Genomic DNA, 20799 nt, shown 5'->3' with positions numbered 1-20799 from the left:
AACCTCTGGAATTTCAAAATCATGAATGTATTTAAAACATTGTATAGTAGGATCATAAAAGAGGTTTATTTATTTATTTTGCATTAGTGTGGTAGTCTAATGAGGCAATTTTTTGGGTCCGTACTTAATGAAATCCCAGTGAAAAGGCAAGGCAATTTGTTCCTTTTTATTACAGAAAATAACAGGTCATTGCTAGTTCTTACATGACCAAAGCCACATCAATAGTTTTCTAAGTTAATCTTGAACCTCCATCCCCTTTACTCCTCAGGCTCCTTGAATGCACGTCATGGTGGGAGCAGTGGTGTTGAAGAGCGGTCACCAGAGAGCCAGTCAGGTCCTTCAGTGGTGGTTGTGGACAGCTTCCCAGAGGTCGACAAAGCTGTGCTAGTGGAGCGCATCGTCCGTCTGCAGAAGGCCCTGGCTCGCAAGCAGGAAAAAATTGAGTTCATGGAGGATCACATCAAGCAGCTGGTGGAGGAGATCCGTAAAAAGACCAAGTGAGTGGCACGGACCAAAGTGCAGGAAGCAGAGAAAGAGAGATGATGAGAACCTTTTGGTATTATTTTTTTCAGTGCAAATAGAGTGCCGCATTGGATTTCGGTGAGCAGTTTGAGCAGTGGTGAAGTGGAGCTAATATTTCTAACTGCAACTAAAGACTGTATAGTGCTTGAAACTCAGCAGTGGTACAATGGTAGTGCAGTTCAGCTAAAGGTCTCAGCACTTTGACTTTTTTAATAAATACAAAAAACAAGCCACAACCAGCAACCATTAAACTACACAAGAAGCTGCTTACTAATGGCAGCAGTACCTAACTATGATGGGAAGTAAGAAATGAGCTGATCCAATTCTCAGTATATTGATACATCCTATGCATATTTGTACACACACAACATTTTACCTTAAAGAAAAGTAGAAGCATGTCATGTGATAACATAAGGACTCGAGTGAAGCTGTGCAATGTGTTATTAAGGCGATTAAGCTGATTATTACTATTATTATTACTATATTTGACATTTTCTTTCTGACATTGGACATTTTCTTTCCATTTGGAAAAACTATTTAGACACATCATACTTCACTCTTCTCTGTACCGGTGCTTCTACTGACCTTGAAAGACAGTATATATGCTTACTCACACGCTTTATGACCCCTCCACCTCCCTCTGTGTCTCTCTCATCTTTAAATTCTTACCTATGCAAACACTGCACTTCTAATCGTGACAAACTTCATCCGAAGCTATTTATAGTTGAGTTGATCAGGGGGGAAGAATTTATTATTATGGATCCATCCATATTCATGGCCATCACCTAAGCTAAATAGACAGCGTGAAGGACGTTAGGGCTATCTTCATCACATCGCCACTTTTTATATGGTTTAGTGGACTGTGGACTAATGCCAAGATACTGTTAAATGGGGTATGGGGATGAGTTTTCCACAGAGATTGAAGGATTTCTCTTGAATGATTAAAATTGGTGAAGTCGTCATTGATCAGTAAAGATCACTCCAAACAGGTCGCTGAAGGCTTGCATCAGATTCTCTCAATGACATTTACATTGTGCCGAGATATCCAGCAAACCTACTTGATTCTACTCGGATAATCTCTTCTTTCCCACTTCTCATTTGTTTCCCAGCTATACACTTGGATTAAATCATTAGCCTCAACCTACATTCAAGAGTTAAAATTGAGGACGATTCCCACGGTTGCTGTGCTAAATTTAACTACTGTAAAATCTCATCTAAGCGGGGGATGTTACACTGTACAGAATGTGGATATGAATTTGTCCTTTTTGCCTTTCTGTCCCTATCCCCCCAGGACAGCCTGGTGAACACTCGGCTAACAGTAAGCCTGAAGCGTGTGGTGAATAAAGAGGCAGAGATGTGGAATCAGAAGCTTAGGGGGTCCCTGACAAAGGACAGTTAGTGGCAGAAAGTCAATGTGCTCATTTGGTTCACATTACCACATCCATACAAAACATTAATGACCAGCTACTCTGTTGTCATACTTTATCAGTGTTTTCGCATCTTTTATCTCATTTACTACTAACTATTGTGTAAGCACAATTTTCCAAAGGATATATAGTTGCGAAGTGGAAGGAGATATGTCAGGTTCAATGCATTTTTCCCAAAACAAATGTTAACATGACTCACAGTTGTATTATCAGTATAAAAGATGAACTGCATCATAAAATATCTGGTTCTCTAATAAAACGTCAGAGGTACTAGCTTGTATACATGAAAAAGTAAGGTGAGAAGTTAACTATGACTCCCAAGGTGCATTCTGGTAGGAAAACATCCAATCACAGAGCTTACAATTCTGTTATGTGCACCGCAAACAGCACACGAAAGCCTAATATTACACTGTTGAGAAAGCTAATAATGCTTCTGGGATAATTCTGAATCATTTCAGCAACTATGGTACTGTGTTTTCTTCCAAATTGCTACATCAAAGTGTTTTGAATTCGCTGCAGCTCGGATTCAAGCCTCAGACTGGCTTTTGCACTGCTGCTGTGGCTCTTGGGTATTGTAGTGTTTAGAGTGGTCCATCATGCAAAACTGATGGAAAAAAAAAAACAGGATTTCTGGGAAACAAAGTGAAAATAATTAAGAACAGGTAGCCACAATATAAATATATAGGATTGTAACATTATTTGGGAGACTCACCCTCTTTGTATGTTGAATAGCATTGAGGATATCATTAAAATAAAAATGTGAAATGGGAATGCACAGTGGGAAAAGGTATTTCTGGAACTAACAGCTCTTCCTGCTTTGTAACTCTAGTGCTGCATTGCTATAGTATGAAGTCAGAGGCTGGTCTTTGGCTGGCTGCACTGTCTATATATCTGGTTTGTAGTAAATGAGCTAAAACATGCAGAAACAGCAGCATCATCCTACAAGGGCAATGATGTCTGTCCTTCACCCCCCCACCTCGCTATTATGACCATTAAGTCTAAATGAGCCATTCATGTGACTTGAATTAAAATGCAGCTGATACAAACCAGATGAGAACAAAGCAGGAGGAAGCCTCTGTTTGGGAGGTGTAGTTGGCCGCTCATCCAGAGTGTACAGTGTTTTTTGACAAGCCTCCAGTGTCAAACTCAGAATTGCCTTTTAGATTAAGAAAGGTCTTCAGACCTACATCTTTCTAACCTTATGCACCAGATGGTTTGTTATACAGAACCATCTGAGAAGTCGTCCTTGGAAACTGGACAGGTAAAAGGACAGGTACTTTCAAAAGATAGTTGGCAGGTGATTGGATGAACTCTCTGTCTGTCACCGCCTGTCACGCGCTATCGCTCCACCCAAACCACACCCGTAGCTGCCAGTAATTCTAAGTAGCTGATTTGTCCAAACTACTGGTGCTTTGGAGACAAGCGCATAACTTGAAGCCTGACCAAATAGATTCTCGCGTGATCTTGTGAATCCGGCTGCCTCGCAAGGTAAACATCTTTCTTTCTCTGCCTCCTCTTTTTCCTCTCTTGCCACTTTTGAGGAACAGGGTTTAGTCACCCTAAGAACTGGGCTTTGTTGCGCGTCCGATGCAACATATCCGACAGCTGTACTTTACCCAGAATTGTCGCCTTCACTTCGTGCATGCTTGACTTGCTGCCCTCATTCCTCACACTTCCACTGTTGAGGGGAAAAAAAGAGAAAATATTACTAATAAACTCAAAAATAAGTCATTGTCTGGCTTATTTTCAACCCGATGCTCACCTCCCTGCTCCTCCGCCGACCCGTGCATGCCATTCAGCACACCATGTGGCCACATCTTTAATTTCTGTCACTTTTTTGTTTTTACTAAACACTGTCGTGATGGAACTGGAGTCCAAATATGGACCCTTGCAAGTCTAGTCAGAGGTAAGTCTCATTTTATGTCTGTGCAAGCCCAGGTGTTTGTGTGTGTCAGTGTGGGACAGGGGCGATTTATGATGTTGGCTTCTTTGTAGTGCTTACATAGCTACTGTATCATTTCAGTTTTTTTTGCACCATAGATTTAGTTGGTTTCTTAGTTTGCAATGCGTACACTACACCATACAGTTTTTTAGGTTTATGTAGTGCATAATTGTTTGGTTGACTTCTGTGAAAGACTTTTTACATCAAAGAAAACACAGTAATCATTGTATATAATATAATACATATATAATGTATAAAGGATAGTTGTGCACCAATTCTTTTTCTCCACAAAGCACAAGCAAGTGCTGAGAACCGGTATGAGTGCTCAGAATGCATGTTAAAAATTATATCAGATTTGATCCTCCCTTTTTCAGTGTACACTCTAAGTCAGCATATTTAATATCTTCATTCAAGGTAAAATGCTGATAAATGCTTTCGCATTTTAAGGAGGTCTGAGACTCAAGTGTCCCAGTCTTCTGCATACACAGTAGTAGCTATTTATATCAATGCATAGTCTATTGTGAAATGTCTTTAACAGAAGTCGCTGGCATGTTTTCAATCCTCCCAAGACCTCTTTCACAACATATTCACTTGAATAAAATGCCTCCCTGAACAGGAAAGTGAAACAGCATGCTCTTTTTCAGTCACTTGAAAAATCCAAAATGAATGACTATCCCAAGTCAAATCTTGGTGCCTAACATGAGTCACCACTTTAAAATCAGTATAATTGCCTAGATTAGTTCCATAAAGTTATTAACTCGTTATGGAGCGGGATATTATGTAACTGCACACAGCAGTTCTGTCTGCCGCACCTTAAAGAATAACTTAACACCAGGCTGAAAAGTTGTGGTGTTTTCCTGTCGGGAACACCCAGCAGCAAGGTGTGGTCTGTTTCACTTGTAACCACACCCAACAGCGATGATATGCCGTATACTTTTACATCGTGCAGCAAGACGAGAAGTGAAACCATTGGAAGTCAGCAAAAAGAAGATTTTCAGAGGGTGTTAAGTCGCAAGACTCAAAGCGCAGAAAGGGGACAATTGTAGAAGATTTCGTTTTTGGTATTTATGGTCGTGTTTTAATTGCCTCGCATTGTTGATAGCTTGATGATTGGTAGTAGTAGCAGTAGTAGTAGTAGTTGTTGTACCTCCAAGCAATCTACATTTGAGTTGTTTTTCAGCTCTTGCTAGCGAAATATTGATTTTTACTTGGTGGAAGTCAGAATCTCACTACGGTGAGGAACGTCCCTCTGATCAGAGCTCATCCTGTGCACTTAATCAGCTCCACAAACTCACTCTCAGACACTCCCTGAATTTTAAAATGAATATAACTATGCGAGTGAGTGTTGCTTTGTCTTTGTTTCCGTGCTTTGGGTATAGTTTCAGGGGTTGTGAGCAGCATAAAAATATTGCATACTGACCCATCCTAAGAGATTTTCAGAATGTTCACCTTTTCTGTGAAGCAACAACACAGCCTTCTCCACCTGCCCACGCACTTAGAGTCTGTAAAAGAACAAGACTTAGGGCTAGAGGGCTTTTATACAGGAAGTGGTGACACTCGGCAGAGGCAGCTGAGTCACTCAGTTGACCAGTGAAGTTACTTCGGTCGACCGATGGTGTAACTTCATCACTCAGTCAGTCAGTCACGGACTTTTGCGTTTATAGGGCTGGCCCCTGCAGTCCAGCCAAAAATAAGTAAATAATAATTCCAATAGTTTTGTTGTTCATATTAACCACCTTCATGCTTCTTTTATCTTTGATACCTGGAGTGTAGCCCAAGCATCCTCACTCTTACAGCAGAAAAGATATCATGAACGTGTTTTGCACACTAGATTCCCTAACCATCTCCTTTAGCTTGAAAAGTGCTTTGTATTATTTTCCCTTCTCTTTTGTCTCACAGTAAGAAAAAGATTATAATGTAGGAGGCGGTAATGAATTTGAGTGACAGTGGCAGCTCTCTGGATCAGTTTTCCTTTTTAATGGAAACACACTTGCTTGTCAATGTTCTCTTGGCTTCGCTGGGAATATTGGACAACAGGAAGTTAAGAGCTGTTAAGCTAATGAATTCTCCTCTCTACCTCCTCTCTGACACAAACATAGCTTTAACGCAACACTATATTGTTATTTAGATGAAAATGTATAATGAACATGAAGATTTATCTCACTTTCTCTCTCGTACCCTCACACACAAGCATGCAGTTGATTAATAGATTCCTTGCAGCCCTTTCTAATGCAGCCGTTTTCATTACTTTTCCTTCTCTGACTCGCACAATAATAATCTTTCTAACTATGGCTGATTGTGTCCCTTGCGTATGAGTTCAAGAAGCCATCCCACTGGAATTACTATTCAAGTAACGTCTGCCACCTTTGCCGCTGGAGACGTTTTTATTGCTCTGTCGGAGCTCTCCACGCTCCCACCTATAAATCCCGCTTCCTCAATTTTCTTTGCTCAACAGTCTCCAGCCGAGGACACGCATTCACTCCGTTTCTCCTCCTTTTTTTTTGAAGCACAGCGTTTGACTCATCTCCTCACTTTCCTCCCCACAGAATTATCCAGAGCTACGTGCTAAGAGAAGAAACAGGGGCCCTCTCATCAGAGGCGTCAGACATTAACAAAGCCCACCTGAGCCGGCGGGGAGGCATCATGGCTTCGCTTTACACCTCCCACCCGGCGGACAGCGGACTGACCCTGGATTTGTCACTGGAGATCAACAGGAAGCTCCAGGCTGTGTTGGAGGACACACTGCTGAAGAACATCACTCTCAAGGTAAGTTCTCCCCCAGCAGACAGCACACCATGCTGATACTGAACTGTATTTATATAACCTGATATTATTAACGATGCATGCGCAGTGTTATTCAAGCCTCTTAATGAGAAGCGAGTGTGTCGTTTTTTTTAAACTTAGATGACTCAAGTAGGTCAATGTCACGCTCTGCCTTTGCAGCCTCACAGCCTGATGTGACACGACTATTAAAGTGCAGAAGGTGCACCATAAAGAACCCGTTTAGTCAAACCCTAATACAGAAAGTTCGTCTTGGGCCAGTCGAGTATGGAAATACACATAAATTACAAATATTATGCACTTCTAATTCACATTGCTCTCATAGCAATCTGTTGTCTTAGCAGTTTAGTTTGCCCTTGTGTCTTGCTGATCCTGTTCTTTTTCATCAAGTTGTTTTATTGCCCTTCAGTGCCTTTTTAAAAATGCTCGTTCATGCTCTTTGACTCAGTCATCATAAAACGATGTTTCTAATTATAGTCTGGATCTTACGTTTTACTGTAATTTGGCATTTACTGGCTTATTAGCGTCCCATGCATTCACTTACGTAATAGTTATCACTTTTTTGTGTGTGTGTGTGTTTTTCATACTGAAAACTTACCTGACTTCCTTTAAGCCCTCACACCTACACCTGCGCAGGAGACAGGATCACTGGATTAGAGCTGCAATCAATCAATCAATCAATCAATTTTTATTTATATAGCGCCATGTCACAACAAAAGTCATCTCAAGGCACTTTTCACATAGAGCAGGTAAAGACCGTACTCTTTAATTTACAGAGACCCAACAATTCCCCCATGAGCAAGCACTTGGCGACAGCGGTAAGGGAAAAACTCCCCTTTAACGGGTAGAAACCTCAAGCAGAACCCGGCTCTTGGTGGGCGGCCATCTGCTTTGACCGGTTGGGCTGAGAGAGAGAAGAGAGAGAAAGAAACAACAACAGTCATAACAATAATGACAATGACATAGCAGAGCCAGAGAAGGATGCCAACAGGACTGTGAAGGACTGCGAAGGCTCGGCCCAGAACCAAGGGTTTCCTGTGAGATGAGAAAGCACAAAAAAAAAAAAAAACTCCGGGGAAGAAGCCAAGTTAGTGACATGCATTGATGTTACATGAATGCATACAGATGGAGAGGAGGAGGAGGAGAGAGGAGCTCAGTGTATCATGGAAAGTCCCCCAGCAGTCTAGGCCTATAGCAGCATAACTAAGGGCTGATCCAAGGCGAGCCTGGTCAGCCCTAACCATAAGCTTTATCAAAAAGGAAAGTTTTAAGCCTATTCTTAAACATAGAGAGGGTTTCTGCACCCCGGACCCAATCTGGTAGATGGTTCCTCAAGAGAGGAGCCTGATAACTGAAGGCTCTGCCTCCCATTCTACTTTTAAAGACTGTAGGAACCACCAGTAAGCCTGCATACTGGGAGCGCAGTGTTCTAGTGGGATAATACGGTACTATGAGCTCTTCAAGATATGATGGTGCCTGACCATTAAGGGCTTTGTAAGTTAGGAGAAGGATTTTAGATTCTATTCTAGATTTTACAGGAAGCCAATGTAGCGAAACTAAAATGGGAGAAATGTGATCTCTTTTTCCAGTTTTAGTCAGTACACGTGCAGCTGCATTCTGGATCAGCTGGAGAGTCTTTAGAGACTTGTTAGGGCAGCCTGATAGCTGCAACTAACCATCATCATCTTTATCGATTAATCTGTAAATTATTTTCTTGATGAATGGATTAGTCATCTGGTCTAAAACATGTAACGTCCTGCTCAGATATCACATAGCAGACAACCCGGCCTCATGCAGAGGCAGTAGCTAATCTTCCTCTTAGATCCATTAACTGTACATCAGAGAGCAAAGCTGTATACTCTGTGCAGAGAATCTCATGCTGGGATAATCTGCACTTTCTTACCCAGGCATGTGACAAATTTCTCCATGATTGAGTATCTTATTTCTGCTGAAACATTTAGATATCTTCTCAAAACTTACCAGTAAATTGCACTGGTCTGAAGCAAATCCTGTCAACAAATAATCTTGTAAACAACTACTTTCTAAAAATTGACACCACCGTTTAAGTTTAACTCGTGTGATGGTGTAGATCTTTGTTAATAAAGTCACCAAGTGCTTAAGAATATAAAACATGAAACATTTAGACCGGTTTTGCTGGCATAAGTTCTACATTCTGTACAGAAATAGCACAATTAAAAATGAGAAATGAAAATCATCTTAACAGCTTCACTTAAGAAAAATCACAGAGACCGTAATAAAATATGACACTGCTGGCGTCCTGATGGCCTACAAGTTTAAAACAACTTCCTCGAAGTCCAGAAGAGGACCTTTTGTTGCATGTCCTTCCTGATTTCTCTCTCTCTTTCCTCATCTCATCTCTCAAATGTTGTCTCATTAATAATAAAATGCCCGAAAGATATTACAAAATAGATAAATAGAATAAAATACTACACTTAAGTTTGACAATATAATAGTGGAAAAAGTTAAATTATACAAGGAATGTCAAATCAGCTTCATTGAGGCGGTCTTACATTACTGTCAAGATGACGCAGCCGTGGCCTGTATGGTTGTCTGTACCTGTCTGTTACTGTGATCTGACAGGCCGACTGCGCTGTCAGGACAGCGCTCGCCAGGTTGTCTCTCAGCCGTCTCAGTTTTAGGAGAGATAACGTCAAAAATCATGGTCTAATTACGCCCCTGTATTACTGATGCTTACGCTAAGTAAGGAAACTGTGCCTCGCTGTAACTGTGTGTGTTTTTTCTCCTTACTAATCCCCGACCTGAAGTAGTTGATTTAGCTGATATTCATAGTAATCCATCCTGCAGCCCGTGTGTATGTGAGCTTTGCCCAGCTTCCATTCCTCCACCTGAGGTTTCTTTCTTTTTTTTTTTCTTTTTTTTTCCATTGATGAATTAAATGAATCAGGATTTCAACTGAGCCAATTTTCTGATGTGTTAGTGGTAAATGAATGAATCCGTTCCACTTCTCAGCTCTCGGTGCACAACAGCAGTCAGTTCTCAAGAAGTGATTTGGCCAGATGGTGCGTTCTACCCATAAGAAAATGTGGCACCAGGAGTGAGGCAGCCTGTTGTGATTTGTTTATTTCAACTCAATGAAATATGTAAATTTCCCTGATTTACCTCCCATTTACCACCCAGCTGCTCTATGTATGGCTTAACCATAATGTTCCTTTTGTGCCACATTCTCCTTGGATTTGATGTACTTCTATTTACATGTATTTTCTCACTGCATGGAAATTTTAACATCAAATCTTGGGTTTGACCGCCAGTGTCAATTATTTGACACTGAAGTGTTTTAATTTCAGCTCAGGTTATTAAGAGGCATCTGGAAAACATGGCACAGTTTTTGGCATTTGCTCCTTGATAAATGTGAAGTTGACAAGAAGGTCTGTACTGATTTCACTTTACGTCTGCTGTCCGTCATTTTTGGGCCACTTTGTGACAACAAATTAACACACTGGCATATTATCAACTTCTATAAAATCATTATGGCTTACATGTTAGCATCCAGCAGATATGGAGCAACGTTAGCGTTCATTATTGAGTCGTGTTTCTGGCCTCACCTGATGAATGAAAGTCCAATATTACTCTTAATATGCTCTCCTTTAGCTCTGTTCTTGGTCTCCACCAACTCCTGAGGTAAATATCTGACTCTTTAGCTGCTAAATGCTCCACTATGTTCACCGGCTAGTTGCTAACTTTGTCTATCTGCCATTTGATGTTCTGCAAGTAGCTTACACTGGGTTTTTAGAGCTTTTTTTTCTGAAAATGGCTGCCTGCTGCTGCTGAAATCAACACTGATGGATGAGAGTAGTGAAAGCAGTGGAACACCAAAACAACGAGCTGAAGTGCTGAACGGAACTGCAGAGTCTGATTTTTTTATTTGCGAGTTTGTCACTACAAGCAACCCATTTCACATGACACATTTGATCTATTGTTCAAACGTATACAGTCACTGTACAACACCTGCTTTATGTACCATAACATTAACCATTTCTACATATTCGAAGGTGTCCAAATTAAAGCGGGTGAAAAACTGCATCCAAATGGGCCATGGTTGCTACAACATTCATTAAAGCTTCTAATGCACCCATATAAACAAAAAGAGCACTGAAGAAGAGCATGCGTCACCATCCTGTCTGCACAGCCTCTTTGATGTTTGTCTTTTTTTCTTCATTTGCATGTGTCTTTACATGGGCGCATAGATGCTTTATTAAATATTTTTCATATTTTGCAAACAAGCATCTTCCTATTGTCTTTCTGTTGTGTCAAATTAATCTTAAAGACACTCTATATAAAAACTTACATGAGACAATAAATTGTAATGTGGGAGTATTTTCTGGCAGCAGCTTTTTGTTCTGTGGATGAAGGATGATTGTCAGAAAGCAGGAAGTAATGATATATGATATATGACTCAACATGGGCGCGATTAAAGGACAATAAAACAAAACACTCTGACAAAGCCAAATTAAGGCTTCACTTTTGCTGTGATGGATTATTTAGCTTTGGCAATTTTCAAGTCCGTGAGGATTTTTTTTTTTTTTTTCATACTTTATAAGAATTAATGGCCGCTATTTTCAACTACACAGAAAATAAAAAATAAAAAAGCCAGGGGCAAACTTTTAAATACAGCATTATGTTAATGTCTTTGCTTATTTTTGAAATGCATATTAATGAAATCACTTACTTTTCTATGCAATTTTTGAAACTTTCCAAAAACTTTTCTCCTTAGAGACAAATGGCATTAAAACAAAAACATATTTTTACTACTTTTAATGTTGATATACAGCTTTACGGGTAGACACACCAATCCCTCTCATGTATTCAATCTCATTACATTTGAGTCATAAAATCTTTTCTGATTCCCAGGAGAATCTGCAGACGCTGGGCGCAGAGATCGAGAGGCTCATAAAACAGCAGAGAGACCCCGGGGACGAAGTAAGGAGGAAGTGACACGACGCACGGCGCAGGAAAGAGGAAATAAAGGACCAAGAACTATTCGAGGGATCTCCAACCCGCCAATTTTTTGAATCGGACAACAAAAATGCGACACACACTCGCGCGCGTATGAAGGAGTGATATAAATGTGTCAGTAGCACCTAAGGTTGCTTTTTGGAGGATCTCTTGAACTCCGTTTGGAGAAAGTGTCTCATATTAATTGAACTGTCACTATTCCATCCACATTGTGCCACCTTCTGTTTCCTCCTTTGACACAACAAATCTTCCTCTGGCAAACGTCCGTCTCCCCTGAGCCATGCCAAGATAAAAATTTGTTGCTTCAAGCTTGAAACTCTGATTTGCCTTGTAAATGAATCCGATTGAAGATGCCATAATTCTGAATGTATAGCAAATTCTGTCTGGGAAATTAGAAAACATGATTTGCCAGTGATTGTTCGCATAAGAAAACGGAAAAAAGGCGAAGAATTTGTATCTTCTGGTGCATTTCTCTCCTCACGGTGACTCACATCTCTGTCCACCGTAAATAAACTGAGGTGAGGTGATCATCGCCCAGCACGCTCTTTCGACTCCTCTCCCGACGTCCATCTGCCAATAAGCCAAATGTATTATTGAAAGGCTGCTTCTTCAGCTTGACATCATTACACAGCACTCCATTTGTGAAGCAAAAGTGGAGGAAAAAAAAAAAAAAAGAAACCCAACAGATACCAGTACCACCTGCGTCTTTTCATCTGCTTTTGCTCTGCACAGCACCTGCAACCAAGCTGGTGAAGCAAGGTGCCTCATATCAGCAGACCCATCCATCTGTGTGACACCGGTGCTACGACTTCAGGAAACACTGTTTCTCTGCAGTGTTTCACACAGCCAACAGCACTATGCCATCCTACTCTAAAGATGTTTAAAAATGAAGAAAAATCTATGAGGAATATAAATATCATGCTATCAAGGTTGAAATGTAGAGCTGGTCTTTAGTTTGGCCATTTTGAATGTGATTTGTAATTTATTAATTTTTGTTGAAATAGATTTTTTTTTTAGTGTCTGATTCCCTTTGTATTTTTTTATTATCTTGTGTTTTCACTTGAGAGAGATATCTTTTAGAATGTTTCGTCTTTGCTCTTAATTTAAAATAATCCTGTAATGAATACCTCAGACATTTCTTGCTTTTTCCTCACACGGCTAATCTAATTAGCACCAACTTGCAACAACTACAGACGTTTCAGCTTCCCAAAAAGTAGCTCGCTGCTGTAGCAGTTATTTGCATTCCTCTTTTCAGCTAATGGCTTGTAGAAACTTTCTTTGCACCGTGTGCACAACATGATCAGGTGGGGAAAAGACTTAAATGTTAAGGTATTTCTATCACACTCCTCTTTTTCTTTTTCTTTTTTTAATTTGTAGTGTCACTGAGTCAGTTGAGGTAAACCAAGTGTAGATGAATCTGAAGGAGAACAGGGGATCTGTAGCTGTAGCTCAGGAAAGCCTACAGAACCTACAGAAATATATCCAGGGACAAAGTGCAATGCTGTTCCTTTCATTGATTTTTTTTTTTTCCCTGAATGTATTTGTGTGCCAGTAAACTGTTTGTACGTCTGGTTTTATGCTTGTGTATGTACAACATACAGTACTGTACGACTGTGCCAGTGTGTTGCATATTTAGAAACGTCCAAATCGTGTGTGTTAATGCGCGTGCATGGCTGCATGTGTGCCTTTTTTTTTTTTTTTTAATAACCTCTCAAGCTTTTGTGTTTACACCTTCTGTACATGCTTGAGCTGTCGGGGCTTACAGGCAGGTTGACCATGAAGTTTGTTCCATCCAGAGGCGTAAACATGATTTGCATTTAGACCAGAGTCTGACAGCCACACGAACACACGCACACACACCTGCAGCTCCGTACCTGTCCGCTATGCTGCTCACAGGGATAATGCTTCTGTTACTCATTCACAGCTGCTTAAGAGTGTGTGTGTTTGCACTACAAACACACAAGATGAAGGGTATTCAGAGCTAGATCATCTTATCTATATAGAGTGTCTTTATTTCATCTGATTGCAGAAGCTGTCACAACAGATAAGTTTCCATCTCGTTTCCCCCCCCCCCTAGTCAGAAACAGGCTTTTATGGGTCATGAATGGTTGCAGACCGATCCCCTTCCCGTGCACCCTGAGGCTATGTTGACATGGCCCACTATGTGAATAAAGATGAAAGTTTCCAGGATTGAGGTCACGGAGTCCTTAAAGCCTCACTGTTGCTGCAGAGGGTGCTCAGTGTTTGATGTAGCAAACTCATTTCTTTGCAACATGAGGAGATCAGTAAATAAAGGTACAAGCGGCAAACCTGGAGATTACATCTTGATTCTCCTTGATACTGAAATTTGCAACAACAACAACAAAAAAAATCCAACATTGGTTCAGTATGTTTGCAGTTTTACTCGCATTACATCACTTCACAGCTTTCTTTTTCCTTTCAGTCAACTGATAAATTAAATTCTTTTCAGTCTTTAAATGCTAAAAAAAAATCATAGCAGTCTGTTTACAGAGGGAAAAAGTCAAATCTGGCCTATGCAAACACTTGCATGGGCTTTTCTAATTAATTTCCTCTTGAGGTATGTTAATACACTTCCTCTGATTTGATCGCAGTGTGTCACCCGTAAGAGACGGAGCACTTGCTGATCTGAGATTTTCCACATTTCCACGGCCTTGAAATGAAGCCATGCCGCAGCACCGTGTGAGTGCATGAACAGAACCTCACTATACGGATATGAAGAAATGATGTTCAGTACGTGCGAGTGTTGAAATGTGACGTTAAATGAGAAGTTTGTCTCTTTTTTTGTGTTTGTTTTCTCTTTTCTGTGCAATGATTCTCTTCTTCGCTCGATTTTGTGGAATATTCAAACTGTGATCATGATATACATTTGTAGATATGTCATTCTGTAAAATGATGCTGAGATGTTTTTAAAAATACTGATTCTGGATTATGTTTGTACATATGGTGTTTCCAGGGAATAAAAGGAGATGCGTCTTAACATGATTCTCTTTTTTTTTTTTTCCCCTCACCATCACGTTGACACTTGCATTTTTGTTCACATCTGTTGTCCTCGTTACTGTTTCTTCAGGTGAAAGGGTGAGAGATAACAGCACACAGATAACTTCTCACACCCTGACTCTGTAGGATACACAGCCTTAGGTCACGCTTCAAAAGCAGCAGCGTAAGCAGTGTTGGAGGTCATGCACACCACTGCACCACTGTCAGTCAAACCAGACGGCCTCTCAGATGATTTACAAGCAGCACTGTGGGAAGACTCCCAAAATCCAAATGAAAACAAGCATGAACTCTGCAACCTGACATTTTAACTGAATGCATCATTCTTGTGTAACTAACCGAGTTTGTTAAAGAGAACTTGGACAGAGTTTCATAAAATTATACATTCATAGATATAAAAGAGGTTCACGTGTAGAGTTTTGTGTATCAACGTGTCCTTTGGTTTCAAAATCATGAGTCATAAAAGCAGTTATGTAGAAGAATATCCTTAGTCACCCTGTCAGTCTGCACATCAAAATGTAACATCCTGCATGAGCTTTCTCTACTTCCCACGCACACACATGTGCAGACATTCAAAACCACCTACAGACCAGCTGATAGCAACTGTCATCAAAACAATGCATAATTTAGCGGAGGAAATTCATTCCTCTCACATATAGGTGAACTTTCCCATTTTCTCTACAGGCACAGTGATGCACAGCAGGTTCAGATATCTAATTCAGGCCAATGGCTGCTGAGAGGCTATTTTTAGCTCGCTGATAACGGATTCTCCTATCAGCTTAGATGACCACCCTTGAATTCATAAAGCATTGCATTGTCCTTTAGACAAGGCGGCAACCAAGACAGTAGCTCTCAAGGTGTAGAGATAACAAGCCTGTCCTTGTCAGTCTATGATAGTTACAGCTGTAACATAAAGATAAAAATAGTTTAATATGAATAATTAGTAATGCTCTTAAGTATTATTATTATTATTATTATTATTATTATTATTATTATTATTATTATTATTTATTGTGTGATTTGAATTTTCAAAGTTGTACTCTGTGTTGTGATATCTTTTGTACTTTTGTAGTAATTTAAGTCCAAAGTGAAGGCTTTTACAGCAGTTTTGAGATCTCACCAGTGTGTCATGTGATCCGCCAGTGGGGAGAGCAGAGATTTTTTAGATCAGAAAAAAATTCTAAACACATCTCACTCCCACAGTTTTAACTCTCCGAGCACATATCATACCTTAAAATGTTGCCACAAGCCTCCTCTCTCTCAAAACCTTAAAACCTTAAACCTTAATTGATAGAAAGAACACTGTCCGGCTCTCACTGACTCCAATACAAACTGCAGGTGGTCCCTCCTGTTTCTTACTTACAGATTCTCTCTTCCTTCAAAAACTGTGCCTTTTCAGAGGCTTTAACAATAATTATCAGAGATTGAAGCATCTCTGGTAGAAACTACAGTATTTTTCCACAGGAGCAACCACATTTTTCACACTGATGTGCATTTCCAACATCAGGCTGAAAACAGGAGAGGCACATTTTACATAGAGCTGAAATGATAAGTCGGTTGTAGGAAAATTAATCAGCAACTATTCTGATAATCGATTGATTGTTTTTAGTTACTCTTAGGCAATCATTTCAAACATTCCCAAGTTACAGCTTCTCAATCGTGAGATTTGCTGCTTATCTTGTCTATGATAGCAAATTAAATACTTGAGGGTTTAGACTGTTGGTCTGACAAACAAGCAATCTGAGGATGTTACCTTGGGCTTTAGAAATTGCAGTTGCCATTTTATAGATCAAACAATCAATTGATCAATCAGGAAAAATAATCGTCAGATTAATCAATACTAAACATGGAACGAGGACTGTGGATTTGTCCCTAATTTTTTACAGTTTGATCATATTAGGAAGGGATTGGTTTATAGCTATTATGGAGAACTTTGTCATCATACATTTGATATTGGAATATTGTATTGAGAGTTTAGTTAGTTAGTTAGTTGCAGCCTTAGTTTGAAGATGTGAGCAATTGAATTTATTTGGTCTCTAAAATAGATGTGAAACTGAAAAACTGAAGAACCAAAATCCCTCACCCGTGAAAAAGTTTGAAGTTAAAGGCCAGTAGCCACTTCAGAAGAGGCAACCAGTTACTGCAGTAGTAGCACTGGGGATGAAGGACTTACCATACAAACATAGAGTATGTTCAATGGTAACACAGTTCAATATTTAGTGGTTCATTCAAGCTATTTATATCCAAAACCAAAGTATTTCCTGATTTTTTCCTGGTTTAAAAAAGTTCAGTTTTGACTATTTCAGTATCAAATAATATACAATCTTAAGATCAGAGGAAGAAAGAAGTTATAGGATTGTTTTATTTGAATAGATTTTAGAGGATGTGAAAAAGTGGCCACACCATTTTGTCTCTATTATACTTTGTATTTCTTTCCATACTTGTCATTTGTTTGTTTAACCAGTTTAACATCTATATTTGTTAGCATTGTGGTCACATACTTTCCTGGATTTTTGTAGTTTGTGTTTAGCATTGTTTAGTTACATTTACATCTGCATTAATGGTTTAATCGAGATGGACAAGTATTTAAGTTTATTTATTGTTTAATGATTTAAGTCCTGAGTTAATTGAGTTATAGATTAGCTTAAGTTGTAATTTACCATGTACCCACCGTGCTTTCAGGAGATAAAATGTGGAGGCACTGAACCAATTCCTGCTTTTAAGCTTTCACTGACATCACCAGTGATGTCATGGATTAGACCAAGCATGGGGGGATTTATTTTATATATTTAAATGTTTGGTCTTGTATTTATGTTATTTGTACTTATTTTGGTTTATGGTAAGGACTATGCTGTAGTTTATGTATGTGTAAACAATGTTAATTGATAAAAGTGACATTGTCATATAGCAGTTGTTGGTATAAGAGAAAGGAAACCCCTGCTAGAAATATAGTTCTGCCTAGAAAGACTGGAGGGCCTATTTAAGGGGAGAGTTGTTGGTTCGTGGAAGAGCAGAACAGAAAGAGGATGTCGTTCAACAAACCTCTGAGTCTGTGTCTTATCACGATCCTTGACACCCTGGCAAAACTCCCTCAAAGGTAAAACAGCAAATAATTGTAAAAAGTCAGATTGTTGCAGAAATATTATCATTTAGAAACTTTGTTTGAACACCATAGCGTGCATCTTCTTCAGGAGATGTATGCTATTAATTTTCTTTTTTCTAGCACAATCCAGTGATTTTATCTATTTTTTTTAAATATTAAGATTTATAATGGAAATCTATGCTGGGAATGATCCATCTCAGATTGCACAGGTGTGTAACATTTCATACAATTCTACCCACAGTCAGAGCTACAGTAAGAATATAACATGATATTTATTACAATTCTGTCGTCTTTAATGAAATGAAACTTGGTTCACAAGTTTTCCATGAGAATGTGCATATTGAAGCATGGCCCCAATAGCCCCACCTTGTGATCCTTAATAAAACACCACCATGGTACTAAACTGCCATATCTTTTAAATGTTATATTTCATGGCAACCAAATTCAGTAAAATTGTACACATGAGGATGCTGAACAAGTCTGTAGCATTTGATACAATTTCACCTGTAGGTGGCGCTACAAGATTTAAAAATTTGCTGCTGGAGCAGTAGCAGTAGCAGCACCTCTCTACAACAGTAGAGAGTTAGCACATGTCTGCCTGGAGAGTGGAAGTATGATTGCTCACCCATCTTCATCCAGCAAATCAAAAGGTGCCACATTACCATACCACACCATGTATCATATATCAAAGGTGAGTTTCCTTTTTTGTCCTTCTTTCCCAGTCAGTTTGGATTGTGCTATATGCCCTTACTTCTGTTATGATAATGACTTTACACTATGTCATCTGATCACAAAATCAAACAAAATAAGTGAGTTCAGTATATAGTTTTTTTCTTTAAGCCTGAGATCTATTCTTTGAGATTCTTTCTGACTTATTAACCAATCTTGATGTTTTGGAGTTTTTGCTCAAATTGTTTTCTTGAAGTGAATTTTATTCCAATTAAATGTGAAAAGCATTTGACTTGAATTAAGTTTTGAAATCAGAGTCTTGCTAATTAGCTACATCTGTACTGTTGCTAAAACAATCTCTTGTTTCAGTGGCAAGTCAACATTTCTGAGGGTGGAGCTGGACTTGTGATTCTGATGCTCCAAATTACATGGTGAGTTTCATTTTGCTTTGTTTTATATGCCAACATCTCCAAATTACTTAATTATATTCAGATGATGTCCCATTGATGTCTGTGTATTAGCGTCCCCCCACTTTGTGACTGATATTGTTTTCTTTCATGCCTAAGTACTAGTAGATTTAGTATTATAGAGGCCTGTATGAAACACATCACAATTTACAGCAATATCCCTAATTTAGTCCTTCAGTGTTCAATGCATTGCTGGATGGATGCAACACTGAAGGATGGATGTGCTACATAAATTAAGTATTATTATTACTACTACTACTATTTTTAATAAATAAAACATTTTTTCACACCCTCTTTGAACACACTTTTTGTTTTTCAGGAGGTTCATAGGGATAAACTCTGAGAGAGACACATCCCCCCTAGGTCACAGAAGACAGAAAGTCACACAGAAAAAGATGAGTCCAAGGAGTACGCTAATATTTTTTTATAATGTTTTATTTCTGTACAATGTTCAGACAGACTGCATTACTTGTTTAAGTATTTACTTTTTATATGACTGAAATTTAAGTTTAATTACCTGAATGAGCTCCATGCTTTGTTTTTTCTATTACTTTCTAATTTTGTACAAATGCCAATAGTTTAAATGAAGATGCTAAAATGAGACATGGTTTGAAAGAAACACCTTGAAGTGTTGTATCACTTGTCTCAACATTTTAAGTCACAACTCAAATGGCTGTTTATTCATTGTTGTAAATACTGTCAATGAGTAATCATATCAAGTCACAAGGTTTGGGGAAAAGGCATAGGCAAGGCAAGTCTTCACTTCAGTCTCTATAAATGTCACACCCTCCATTCTTCACAGAATGCTTTCTATTCTCTGTCATGGCTTTTTACCACCTACGCAGATTCACTTCTCACTTCTCATCTATTTTTGTTGGCTGTCCTGGGTTTCTAAGGTGTGGTGATTTAACCGTCTCTTCTAATTCATTCAGTCCCAAAATCAATGTTTCATTTTCTGACTTAACCTTTCATCCCAAATTCTTCTGTTTATTTCTTCAGCATTCCAAACAAAATGTGCTTGTTCCATTATTCTTGCTCACACTGACTCTCCTTTCTGTCCTTATATTTCCATGTTGACATTTTTTAAAGCTCAGAAAATTCTGACCCATCATCTCCCCTCTTTTTAACGCCTGATAGTTATCCCATGACTAAACCCCGGGCTTATTCATAACTCAAGGCAAGTGCCTCTTAAATGTGGTCTAAGCCTTCTGCAGTACTCAGGCCTATCCCTCAGGATCGATGCTGCTACTCCTGCGGCTATGCAGGGAATTTCATCCTCTTCTCTCCAACAAATGGGCCGCCGATCATCTTCAGCACGCTCCACATACATTCTACCTGACTCAGACATCATCCTCTCTGCTCAAAAAATCCCTCAAGCCCTAAGACTCACGGGGTAAGTCGGGCATATAGCTGGTGGTCGTCGCTCATTTATGATTTCATAACATTAATTAATTCCTCATCCATGTTTGGCCTTTAGCCTCCTTCACAGAATTTCTATCTCTCCCCTTTCTTCCATATCTTAATTCCTAACAACTGTTCATGTAGATGAATCACTCCTCAGGAAATATATTAAGAATATAATTTTAATACTGATGGTTATTGTTTTATCTCCTCTCAGCTGTTACAGGCTTCACTTATTATTATTATTATTATTATTAGTAGTAGTAGTAGTAGTAGTAGTAGTATTATGGTGATTATGATTATTATTGTTGTTGTTGTTATTGTTATTGTTAATTATAATAATATTAATCAGAGGTGTCGTTGGGCTTTGGGCTTCGGTTCCATCAGAATGAACCTGAGAACAAAAATAAACATTACTTTTGTATGATTTTTTTTAATAAAGACTTACATAGACCGATCGATTGACCGATTGACACG

The 20799-nt window shown here is 39.1% G+C and overlaps 1 protein-coding gene and 1 long non-coding RNA gene across 3 annotated transcripts in view; one reads left to right on the top strand and one right to left on the bottom strand.

Annotated features, from left to right (window-relative positions):
* Positions 1-14665, top strand: part of ccdc186 (coiled-coil domain-containing protein 186) — a 34297-nt gene extending 19632 nt beyond the window's left edge. Inside the window, exons 14-17 of one of the 2 annotated variants that reach the window (XM_067575613.1) lie at positions 269-497; positions 6438-6657; positions 10303-10332; positions 11563-14665. In XM_067575613.1, the coding sequence (XP_067431714.1) occupies positions 269-497; positions 6438-6657; positions 10303-10332; positions 11563-11646 (563 nt within the window). In that variant the 3' untranslated portion in view covers positions 11647-14665. The remainder of the gene's footprint in view (positions 1-268; positions 498-6437; positions 6658-10302; positions 10333-11562) is intronic. The other variant, XM_067575614.1, reaches the window with a different exon arrangement.
* LOC137171596 (uncharacterized) lies at positions 29-6650 on the bottom strand. Its single transcript, XR_010924793.1, has 3 exons — positions 6514-6650; positions 3566-3627; positions 29-468 (listed from the first exon to the last, which is right to left on the bottom strand). It is a non-coding gene; the product is annotated as an uncharacterized lncRNA (long non-coding RNA).
* Positions 14666-20799: the final 6134 nt, after the last annotated feature.

Source organism: Thunnus thynnus, chromosome 20 (assembly GCF_963924715.1).
Source record: "Thunnus thynnus chromosome 20, fThuThy2.1, whole genome shotgun sequence".
Lineage (NCBI taxonomy): Eukaryota > Metazoa > Chordata > Actinopteri > Scombriformes > Scombridae > Thunnus > Thunnus thynnus.
Note: the sequence above shows the minus strand (reverse complement) of the source record. Positions and strands in the feature narration are given on the sequence as shown.